The following is a 10,661-nucleotide window of genomic DNA, read 5'->3' on the forward strand; positions in this document are numbered from 1 at the left end:
TGGGCTATTGAGTGACTAGCTCTGTTTCCCCAGGCAGGACAGAATTGCTCTCTACTGTTTGTTATTAGTGCTTTGTCCTTTGTTTAAAATATCTCAAGCTATCTGGTTTGAAGCATTTTTATAACTGCAGGGACCAGCATAAAGAACACTGTCAGTAAGTGAAACTGTAAGGTTCTGCTCCTATTAGGACTCTAACTCTGTTCTCTTCTCCCCATTATCCTTGCAGTTGGTGGTTTCCTGGCTGGATTGCCTTTCAGTACTATAGCCAAGCACTACAGTTGGGCCACAGCCTTCTGGGTAGCTGAAATAACGTGTGTCATCAGCACCATAGCCTTTTTCTTGTTACGGAACATCCGCACCAAGATGGGTCGGGTACCCAAGAAGATTGACTAAAGATGAGCTGCAAAGGTACTAAGGATGCTCCAGATGCCATCTAGGGATGGCAAATGACTACTCACTGGCCTGGTACTGAGTTTCCTACCAATGCAACCTAGAGCAGAATATTTATCAAAACTTCATTTAATTTTAGTCATTTTCCTGTTTAGAAAGGCACAAAATCTTCATTGGCTTATGTTTTAATGCCTACACAATTTGTGGTTGTTCAATTATAGTTTACATCTCATGACCTCACTTGACCTCTTACTTAAAGTACCGGTAGTCTTGATTGCTAAGCTAGAAGTACTGCAGAAAACTGGTATATGGTACCTGCCTAGCCTTCTTGCTGCTGGCCTCAGATGTAGTGTTACACTCAATTCACCCTCATTGCTTACAGAAATATTAGCGTTAGCCACCACTGAACCTATTTTCATTTACCTCCACTTGCTGCTGTAGGTGCAGCTATGACCCAGCTTACTCTGCCATGAGCTACCTGCTGTCTCCCCCTCCCCAGAAGCAGAGACGGCTAGCCTATTACTAAAGCAAAACACTGCTTCCCCAGCTATTGTCAGAGACTGAACAGTTACTGGTCCACATATTTCTGCAGATCCCTGCCATTGCAGCAAAATGGCTCCCTTTTCAGTAATGGCAAATGAGTAAAGTCCTTGGAACTCCATTCAAGAGATGGAAGTACTGTACAACAGTTACTTTTTCTTGTTAAAAAAGTCACCGTGGCTAACCTCGGAGTATTAGTGAACTGCAAAACAGATGGTTACCACCAAACAGAATAATACTTCCTGGGGTACCAAGGAAATTGGTTCAAGCGTGTATGCAGTAACAGCATTAGACACATACACACTTTGTACAGCTCCTCTCTTTCTGCATTATCTAGAAAAGTCTTTAAAAGATTTTTATCATTAGTTTGTAAATTTGTATAAGTGACAATCCAGGATATTGTCAGGTGAAAGTTTAAATTTCTAATGGCTCCAGTTCGCTGAACCAGGTACAGCATTTTTAGGTTAAACTACAACATAGGGGCTGCTTACTATTATGAATGCTTGTTGGCAGGCCCATTGCTCCTTGGTAGTAAATATGTCATATGTTACCAGACTTTTCTTATCGGGATTTTTGTGTGTTCTCTCTGCAGGCTTTTAGTTATTTAGAATGCCTGTAGATAAGCAAGAAGCGCAGCAGCCACCACTGTAAAGCTACCTTGACATAAGATTGGTTCTGTCAATCCTAACAAAATGGCTAAATATTGTGCAAAAGTAAACTACATTTGATACTTAAGCATGAGTATTAAGAAATACTGTTTACCAACGGGGAAATAAAAATGGAGCACTGCAGTGGGAGCATGAGATTTCTTGGGCAAAGGGATCAAGAAAAAAGGGGGAGCTCTTGCCCAGAGGCCAGTGCTGGATGCAGGACATTCCTCTTTCTACACTGAGCAGCCTTAGTCAGAAGCAGTCATTTTATGGTGCCCTTCCTGCTGTTATTCCTCAGAACAGCTGTGCAGACACAAAGGAACTTTTTTTTACTTTATTCCTTATTAATTTCAGCCACCTCCCCTGGTTGAAATCCATAATCCTGTGGCACCTTATAGACTAACAGACGTTTTGCAGCCTGAGCTTTCGTGGGTGAATACCCACTTCTACGGTTCCACGCCTTGCATCCAAAGAAGTGGGTATTCACCCACGAAAGCTCATGCTGCAAAACGTCTGTTAGTCTATAAGGTGCCACAGGATTCTTTGTTGCTTTTACAGATCCAGACTAACATGGCTACCCCTCTGATACTTGTTTACACAGAGGTAAGCTGAAGTATTGCCTTCCACTGGGGTTCTGGGCACAGGAAAGCGCATCTCAAGCTAGAATGGTTTCAGATGGTAAAACAGAACACCAAAGTGACAATAACCAGGCTGCATGTTTGCACTAATTCATACTAGCTCTAGCAGGAGTGAATGCATCCAGTCCAAGAATTAATCTATCCACACTTTAAGGGAATGTTTTACTTGTACATTCAAAGTAACCATTTGTCTGAGCCATAAATTAAAGCTGCAGAGAAAAACTAATATATATATACATACATACAAGGGGAGTATAACTGAGGTTTTACCACCATGTTGTGTCTTACCTTCCTCTGTGTTACAGTAAGAGCATTAGAGCTGCAATCACAGCTTCAGCCATGTATGCCCGTTCTTAGCTGTAATAACATTCAGTGTTAGGCAAAGGTAGATTCCACACCCATAGAATAAAGCAGCATTTCTGAAGATGACAAAAGCAGTTTGGGACCTTATGACCTCCTCTCTGGCTGCTGTAGCCAGAGACAGAATCCTGGAAAGGCTGTCTAGTGAGGAGAGGCTCAGTACTGACACCGGAAAAGTCCTATGATCCTGGTCCAAATGGTCCAGCTTTTTCTGCTACCTCCAAAGCAAGTTTTAAGTTCTGATCAAACAGCTCACACCTGAAATAGTCACAGAAATACAGGCATCAGAATTGGGTGACAAAAATCTCCATCTACAACCTAAAACATACTGGTGTTTTTAATCGAACCGTTAGCTCGAAGACAGCCCCATTCCTATACCAGCTTCTCTTCCATACTTTGCTAAGGGCAACTTTTTGAATCAAAAGACTGATTAACAAAGCAGCTTGAGTTCAGCTTTCCGATTTGACATGCCAAAACAGTTTAAAAAACAAAGCTTAATTGCCGCTTTAATAAGGGTTAAAAGTGCAATAGGGGCCCTGCCGAGAGAGCAAGTCACATTGCTCAAATGGAACAACTCCAGAGGTTTCCTCCAGCTTTTTGTAGAGGACAGGAATCAGACTGGTGTCCTTAGAAGACCTTCAAGAACGTGGCAGCGCTGAACCTCCTTATGGAATTTAGTTTAATCATGCAAAAAGTTAGATTTTTGATTGACGCAGACACTAGTTTTTGTTTACGGCACAACGTAGTCAGGTATGCTAGCAGAACTCCAGTCAGCAGCCCCGGTCAAAAGAGAACCCAGCAAGCTTAGGTTTATTTTTAGTGAATGGACTCAGGGAAGACATGATCTGCTTCCAATTCTGTCACTGTCCAAGTAACCTCAGACAGTAAAATCACCTGTCTGCTTCCCCACTCTAAAATAAATATGTCTTTTCTTCCACAAGGGGGTCATATTAATGGTTGTACAGTGCTCTCAAAGTGGAGAGCTGAGCAAGTGCTACGTACCTTGTTCTACACATCTGCCTACTCCCTACCTGATTGGCATCTCCAGTGAGTAGAAAGGATTTTTCAGAGCAAAGTCAGAATAAATCTCATAGATCTTGCGCAGAAGGGACTCTATTCCAGCTTGCCGTGGATCAGCAAGCACCACAAATTTGATCCCTGGAGCCATAACGAAAGAAGCATTAGCATAGACTACACGCAAGCTGCAAAGGTAATACTACTATGAAATATATTCCCAAATATAATTGAAGAGGCCTCATTTACAGGAGGGACAGGAGAGCAGCTGACACCATTTGAAGAATACTTAAAACGTGCCTTGGTTTGTTTAAGTTATATAGAGAAAGATTAATGACTGAGTAGTGTATTTTAGCAAGCTACCATTCAGGGGGTGATTTTACTTCTAGAGCACAGCATATTTTGTAACATTGCTACCATGCCTATACACTTGAGCACCTCTAGGGGAATCTTGCACTTCAAGCACAGGCTAGGTTTTATTTGCAATTTCTCAACTAGAATCCAGACTTTAAAGACATGTTGGCCAACTGAGGCATAGACAAGACAAGCTAATTTCCCTTGCTGTAAAGAGGATAATTCCTGGGTGGTGAGTAAGCAGTTGGGGGTTAATTCATATTTGGGAGGTACTTTGCCATTTTAGGACAAAAGGCACTAGGAAAGGGGCAAAAGACAATTATTTCAGTATCCAGTTAGACAGCATCAGAAGTATATACAAACAGCTGATGGGCCTCTATCCAGAGGAACTAAATCTAATTCAGAGAAATACCATATGAATAAAGATCAAGCACAAAAGCACTACTTTTGCAGCAATATACAAGTCTAATAAATACTCTGAGGGCATTCTGCACACAATATTTTGAAATTCTGCAAGTTTTTCCAATAAATAAATGCAGAGGCTCCAGCATGGCAGTGGGGAGCACGCTGCAGCCTCCCCCCCCAGGGACACAGGCTCAGTGTTGAGGCTGCACCCAACCCTGACACAGCACAAGGCCTGGGCCTGGCTCTCTGAGCCAGGTACACCAAGTGTCGGGCAGGCAGGCTCAACCAGCCAGGATCCAAGTATGGGGTGAGAGGATTCTGTGTGGGACAATCTGGGTGCAGGCAGCTCAGCGGGGGATCTGGATGCACAGAGGCTCTTGGGGAAGAGTTTCCAGAGGCAGGGGCAATGGGACTCTGCAGGGGCTTCCAGGTGAATGTGGGTGGGGGCTCAGTAGAGGGCTCTGGGTGCATGGGACCGAGCAGGAGGGTCAGAGTGCTGTGGGAGCGGGGCCTGAGCAAGGGGGTCTGGCTGCAGCTAATTGGGGGTCACTGGCATGGGGGTCGATGTGGAGGCTTAGGGTGGGGCTCATCAAGGTAGGGGTCTGAGTGCAGGGAGCTCAGTGGGGGGTGGTCTGGGTGCAGGGGGCTCCAGACGCAGGGGTTGAAGTTCAAGGGGGTGGGGTTTGGGTATGGAGAGCTAGGGGGGTTCTGGGTGTATGGGGTGAGGCTTGGCAGGGGTATCTAGATATGGGAGGTCCAGATGCAGAGGGGTTGGGTGGATGGGGGAGCAGCTCCCTGTACAGTAATCCTTCTCCCCTCAGAAGAGGAGTTATGGGGGCAGGAAGCAGGGAAGGATGCTGAGCTTCCTGCAGCTGGGGGTGGGTCTGATGAAGCCCCAGCCACTCCTTGCAGGGGAAGAGGAAGTCCTGTCTTCTCCTGCCTCCAGCCCAGCCAGGATTAGCAGCTGATCCCGGCTCAGGGTAGGAGCCACTGGCTGGAGTGTCCCCAGCCCTGCGGTGATTTACCTCTCTGCCAGCTGCCTGAAACAATGTACCTGCACAGCTAGGGAGTGGTGCGTGACTGCTCTTGCAGCTTCCCTGTCAGGAAGTCATTTTTCTGCAGGGAAGCAAAGAAATCTGCAGGTGTCATTAATTCTGCACATGCACAGAATCCCACAAGGGTAAATAAAGCAGCTTGTACTGTCTTTTCAGAGTGAGGGAGAAACAGCCTCATGACTGAACTAACAGGGATAACATGAGCAGTAAGTCTTACCTGTTAGGGTCTGAAAACAGTGTAGTTTAAATGTGTCTGTTTCTAACATCTCAATACCGGAACTCCCCAGCTCAGGAGACAACTGGGACCCAATTGCAAACAACCTTCATAAACAAAGGGAAATTATTTAAGTCTAACACAAAAGATTCCTCTTCAAGTTACTAGAGATAGGATAGTGTATACTGGATCCCTTCTCCACTCTCAATTTATCTTTGGGAAGTGTACCTTCTTCGGGGCAAGGAATGTGTCTTCCTCTGGGTTTGGCCAGTGCCTCACAAATGGTGGGCATTACTACATCAGTGCCATGGTAGCCAGGGCACAGAGAGCTAGACTTCCCAGTGCAAACTCACGAGTGGAACATGGAGGCCAGCATGAGCTTCTCATTGGAGGAGAGGCGAGGCCGGCCAAAACGGATGGACACAGGGTAGTTGGTAGGGTTGCCAAGGTACTCCAGCACCTCCTTCCCGTCAGCAGTGTATTTCCCATTCACATCAATGCCATTGATGGAAAGCACAGCATGTCCAACTGAAAGAAGCAAAGGGAAAAATCAGAGCTGAGGCTTATTTGTTTCACATGAATATTGGAACTAGGAACGCCAATAGCAGACCTTATCACTAGCCTCTCTAGACCTGTCTCTAGTTGGAATCACTGTTCGAGTATTTATGGTTTAGCACAGCCACTGTTAAAGTGTAAATAGTGTCACGACACTACTTCCCACCCACTACTTCCCAATGGTGGGCATTACTACATCAGTGCCATGGTAGCCAATGTGCCCCAGTACCTCCCAAAAGCACAAGCCCCCACAACAGCTCTCCAGTGAGCACAGCCCCCGAACCTCCCCAGTGGCCGGTACCAGCACCCCTAACCCCCTAGTAGGCACCATCCTCCCCCTCCAGCAGCCGGTACCGGCACCCCAATCCCTCCAGTGCCGCCAAGCGGGCGGTACCAGCCCCCTAACGGCCGCTCCCCCCCCCAGCCGGCTGTACCAACCCCCCCGGCGGGCGCTATCAGTGCCAGAGGCCTCGCAGGATCCCCGGTCGGACACCCACCCCGGATGCTGTCCCGCTGCCCGAACGCCACCACCACGCGCTCGTCGTGCAGTTTAAGCACCAGGTCCAAGGGGAAGCTGAAGGTTTTCTCGGTCTCGGAGCGCGGCGCGTAGTGATCCAGCTGGTAGATGAGGCCTCCGGCCTTGTTCACAACGTACACGCTGAAAATGGCCATGTCGCCTCAGAGCACTTTAGGCGAGGTAGTTCTACGAGCGGCACTACGCGCCAGCGCAGTGCATTGTGGGAGAGAGACGTATTTCCGATTTTGGAGCGTTGTATTATGGGAATTGTATTTCTTTCCGGTTGACCCGGACGCGGTGTTGCCACATGCTCCGGAAGTGCAGTGAAAGCACGGGGTTTCCCAGACTCCCTGAGCAGGCTTTTTCCTTTCTCATCCGACATCTTGAAGTAGCAGCAGCGGCAGCAGCTGCTCTCGCCGCCAGCACCGCCGCCATGGTGAGCCGGCCCCGGGGCCTAGCGCTTCGGCTTGGCCTAGGCCAGGGGTCTCTGCGAGAGAGCCGGAGCACGCGGGGGCCGGTTCCCTCGAGGAGGCCTAACCCTGGACTCTCCCGCGTTGGCAGGCGCCCGGGTGGGGAAGGCTCATGTTAGGGCCGCGTGGAAGCTGGGGGCGCGGGGTGTCCGCCGTGGAAGCTTCTTTCCGTGCACTCGACGGGCCTGCGCCTGGCGGTATCGGGTGGGGGCGGATTTTCCCAGGGCTGGAGCCTGCCTTCATCTCTCTTCTCCTCCCCCCCCCCCACGATCTCTTCTTTCTCCAGCCCCCCAAGGACGATAAAAAGAAGAAGGATGCGGGGAAGTCCGCGAAGAAAGATAAGGACCCAGTGAACAAATCTGGGGGTAAAGCCAAAAAAAAGGTAGGAGTCTGCACTGCGGTGCCTGGGTCCTCTGGGCTCAGCAGTAGGGTCTGGATACTCAGCAGAGCACTTGTGTCACTATTTATTTTCTGCGTGCCCTCTGTAAGATGAGCCTGTGTCCTCTCCCTTGGAGGGCAGAGAGCAGTAGCTGTGTGGTTGGTTTTCTTGGGTAGCCGAGCCCTAGGGTGTGTGTAAGGTCACACAGTGAGATAGTGTATTGTTCTATAATTAAATCTCTACTTTAATCATACTGGTTAATTGTATTTAAGAATTATATAGGAGTGTTTCTCCATTCGATATTTAACAGTAGTTGTGACTACAGACTAACTCCTTGGTGACTGGGAGGGAGGCTTTCAAACAGGTTTCTCTGTGTCATAGAGCTCTTAACTGTTTTTTTTAATGTTTGAAGTGCTTTAAAATAAATTATATAAATTGCTAATTGCCAACTGTATGTCTTAGACACCATGTAAAAATAAGTAGATTAAAAATGTTAGCAGGTTATTGTAAACCTTATAGTCCCTTAGAGTTTAACTTGATATAATTATTTAAGAGGGAATATCATGTGATTATTGAAATTAGGAGTATCTCTTCAACCCTTTATACTTTTGAGTTGCAAGGGGGCAAATTGCAGTCCGCTACCCCCATTAGTATAAAGGTGATTTATAAGACTCTTCAACACTGAAGACGGTTTCACTTCCTTGGTAAGTATAACATCATAATCCTACTAATTTTGGGATGTCCCATACTGTTATAAGGTAGCTAATGCCTGAATTTCAAATGTGAAAATTGAGCTGGTTGGGTGGGAAAGTTTAGTCCTGCTTTATACATCACAAAGAAGCAAATGTTACTTTCAAGTTACACTTTGCCACTTTTGTGGATGACTTACTGGTGCAGCATTGATAGTACTGAATAGGCCCTCAAGTGGCTTAACACAGTATGATTGAATAATAGTGGTAAAAATGCCTGACTGCTGTCTGCTCTGGAATTTTCATTTTGTGGTAGTGTAGAAAAGGCCCTGTTGTGCATGTTGGAGCGTGGCGCTGATAACAGCGAATAGGGGTGTCTCTATAATTGTTGCTCATCTGAGCAACAAGCTTGCATAGGTGGTCATGGAGGAAAGGCTAATCATGGCAGAGCTTTCATTGAGAGGATATTTGTGTTGCTTCTTTGATGGTGATGTTCCCTTTCTTTTTCTTCATGTAGAAGTGGTCCAAGGGGAAAGTAAGAGACAAGCTGAACAACCTTGTTTTGTTTGATAAGGCTACTTATGATAAACTGTGCAAAGAAGTGCCCAACTACAAGCTCATCACACCAGCTGTAGTCTCTGAAAGGTTGAAGATTCGAGGATCTTTAGCAAGGGCTGCCCTCCAAGAACTGCTCAGCAAAGGTAAAAACACTGAACTGTGGATTGGGGGACCTCAAACCAAATGTATTCTTTTATCTCCCTTATTTGTTGGTTATTTGATTTGATACAAATCTATTTGCAGGTAGCTTGTGTACAAGAGAGTTCAATAATGAGCATTTTAGGTTTTTTTAAATCTTAAGTCTCCTTTCTTTTATCAGTCTAATAGATATTTTACTGGGCATTTTAATCTTTTTCTATAAGACCACATCAGAATTGATGTAATCTGTTCCTACAGAAGTTACTTATGTTCATAATATTTTTAAATATAATGCAAAAAATTATGGCTGCTTGATATTCATAGTATCTGTGAACAGTAAGATCATATCTAGTGTGGAAAACAGTGGCAGGAGAAGACTATGTAGCCAGGTGTGCTGTCAACCTAAGTTCCCTCTAAGCTGCAGCGGCTGCCCACTCTGCTATAAAGTGCTGCGCACTTCAGGTGCCCCTCCTGCCCTCTGCCTTGGAGCTGCTTCCCAGAGCTTATGATACTTTTTAAAAATATATATTTTCTCTAGGTTTGTGTCTACTGGCCTCACCTTAAGAATTTGGTGCATGTGAATGGAAAAAATTAGAGGGCACCTTGCTAACAACTGAAAACTTGGCTCAGTTTTGCAATGGTAACTGTTCCTGGATCATGCTGAAGTCCTGCTATTCTGCAGAACATTTAGTGTTGGGACTACTGTGTTCTAGACAGGACTTCTGACTCTGGTTGCCAGGGGCCTCAATAGGAATTTATTTCAGTGTTCCTAGGGTAGAAGGCACAGTGGAACACTTATTTCAATCTACTTCTGTTATTGAAATGCTGTCAAGCTCTCAACCTTTGGAAATGTGTGTCTCCCATGGTTGTGTTAACACTGCTTGTTAAAGGTTCTGCACATTTGTTTTCCTAAATGTTTTCTGCTTCCTTTGTAGGTTTGATCAAACTTGTGTCCAAGCACCGAGCCCAAGTGATTTACACCAGAAACACAAAGGGTGGAGATGCACCTGCTGGTGGGGAGGATGCTTAAAAAAGTGAGGTGATATTGAAATTCTAGAGTTGCAGGTATCCCTTCCCCTCTGATGTACACATGGTTAATAGAACTGCTAGCCAAAATCCTAATGTGGACTCCTCCAGTGCCTTGTGGAGTCCCTGATATTAGGAATCTACTTCTAAACAGTAAAAACAAACAGCCATAGTGCTGACAGCACTAATAGTGAATTATTGCCTGCACATAAGTGGAAGAAGGAAATTCTAATAAATTAGAGGTTGTGCTGTTATAGTAATGGATATTTGAGAAGATGGGGTCAATCATTTGTCAGACTCACTCCATGCTTTTCTTAGTCCCACGGTTGCCTTAAGGCCTCTCTGGAATTTGCTATCTGGCCAATAGCAACCAACTATCCAAACTCTTTTCTTCATAAAAAGTATCAGGAGTGGAGGACTTTTCTTTCACATTACAAGTGTTGCAGTAGGACGGATTTTATTAGATGAGTTCCACACAACTGATTGACTAATTCACTGCTTTTTGCTTTGCAGGTTTTTCCAGTCACCTCTGCAATCTTAGACAAATGTATACAATAAAATTGTTGAATTAATTTGTTTGCTGCTTCTTAAGGGGGTGAGATGGAGTGTAAAATATCCTCATATGCTTCTTAATGGTATGGTGCTGATAGATCTGGCAAAAGCAGCCTTGGACACTTTTTTTCATCTACACTATAGAACAGCACACTGA

At 45.6% G+C, this 10,661-nt stretch overlaps 3 protein-coding genes across 12 annotated transcripts in view; 2 read left to right on the forward strand and 1 right to left on the reverse strand.

The window, feature by feature from the left end:
- Nucleotides 1-622, forward strand: part of SLC37A4 (solute carrier family 37 member 4) — a 19,276-nt gene extending 18,654 nt beyond the window's left edge. For all 6 annotated transcript variants that reach the window (XM_039496519.1, XM_039496517.1, XM_039496516.1 and 3 more), the window contains one exon: nt 227-622. In XM_039496519.1, the coding sequence (XP_039352453.1) occupies nt 227-393 (167 nt within the window). In that variant the 3' untranslated portion in view covers nt 394-622. The remainder of the gene's footprint in view (nt 1-226) is intronic.
- TRAPPC4 (trafficking protein particle complex subunit 4) overlaps nt 1-7,000 on the reverse strand; it is a 13,345-nt gene extending 6,345 nt beyond the window's left edge. For 2 of the 4 annotated variants that reach the window (XR_005586692.1, XR_005586691.1), the window contains exons 1-5: nt 6,673-6,996; nt 5,974-6,148; nt 5,624-5,727; nt 3,610-3,736; nt 2,507-2,836 (exon numbers count right to left, since the gene is read on the reverse strand). Coding sequence is in view for 2 of the 4 variants with exons in the window: in XM_039496526.1 (XP_039352460.1) it covers nt 2,758-2,836; nt 3,610-3,736; nt 5,624-5,727; nt 5,974-6,148; nt 6,673-6,847 (660 nt within the window). In the remaining 2 variants the exon portion in view is untranslated. Of the gene's footprint in view, nt 1-2,351; nt 2,837-3,580; nt 3,737-5,623; nt 5,728-5,973; nt 6,149-6,672 lie in introns of those variants that run through there. The other 2 variants (XM_039496527.1, XM_039496526.1) reach the window with 2 other exon arrangements.
- Nucleotides 6,969-10,637, forward strand: RPS25 (ribosomal protein S25). 2 transcript variants are annotated; one of them, XM_039496529.1, is made up of 5 exons: nt 6,969-7,128; nt 7,449-7,544; nt 8,748-8,931; nt 9,862-9,991; nt 10,466-10,637. In XM_039496529.1, exons 1-4 carry the CDS (start codon nt 7,000-7,002, stop codon nt 9,954-9,956), a joined length of 504 nt encoding a protein of 167 aa, XP_039352463.1. In that variant the 5' UTR covers nt 6,969-6,999; the 3' UTR covers nt 9,957-9,991; nt 10,466-10,637. The 2 variants fall into 2 exon arrangements, with proteins under 2 accessions (XP_039352463.1, XP_039352462.1); XM_039496528.1 differs by having other exon boundaries at nt 9,862-9,960; nt 10,466-10,524.
- Nucleotides 10,638-10,661: the final 24 nt, after the last annotated feature.

Source organism: Mauremys reevesii, linkage group 12 (genome assembly GCF_016161935.1).
Source record: "Mauremys reevesii isolate NIE-2019 linkage group 12, ASM1616193v1, whole genome shotgun sequence".
NCBI classification, from domain to species: domain Eukaryota; kingdom Metazoa; phylum Chordata; order Testudines; family Geoemydidae; genus Mauremys; species Mauremys reevesii.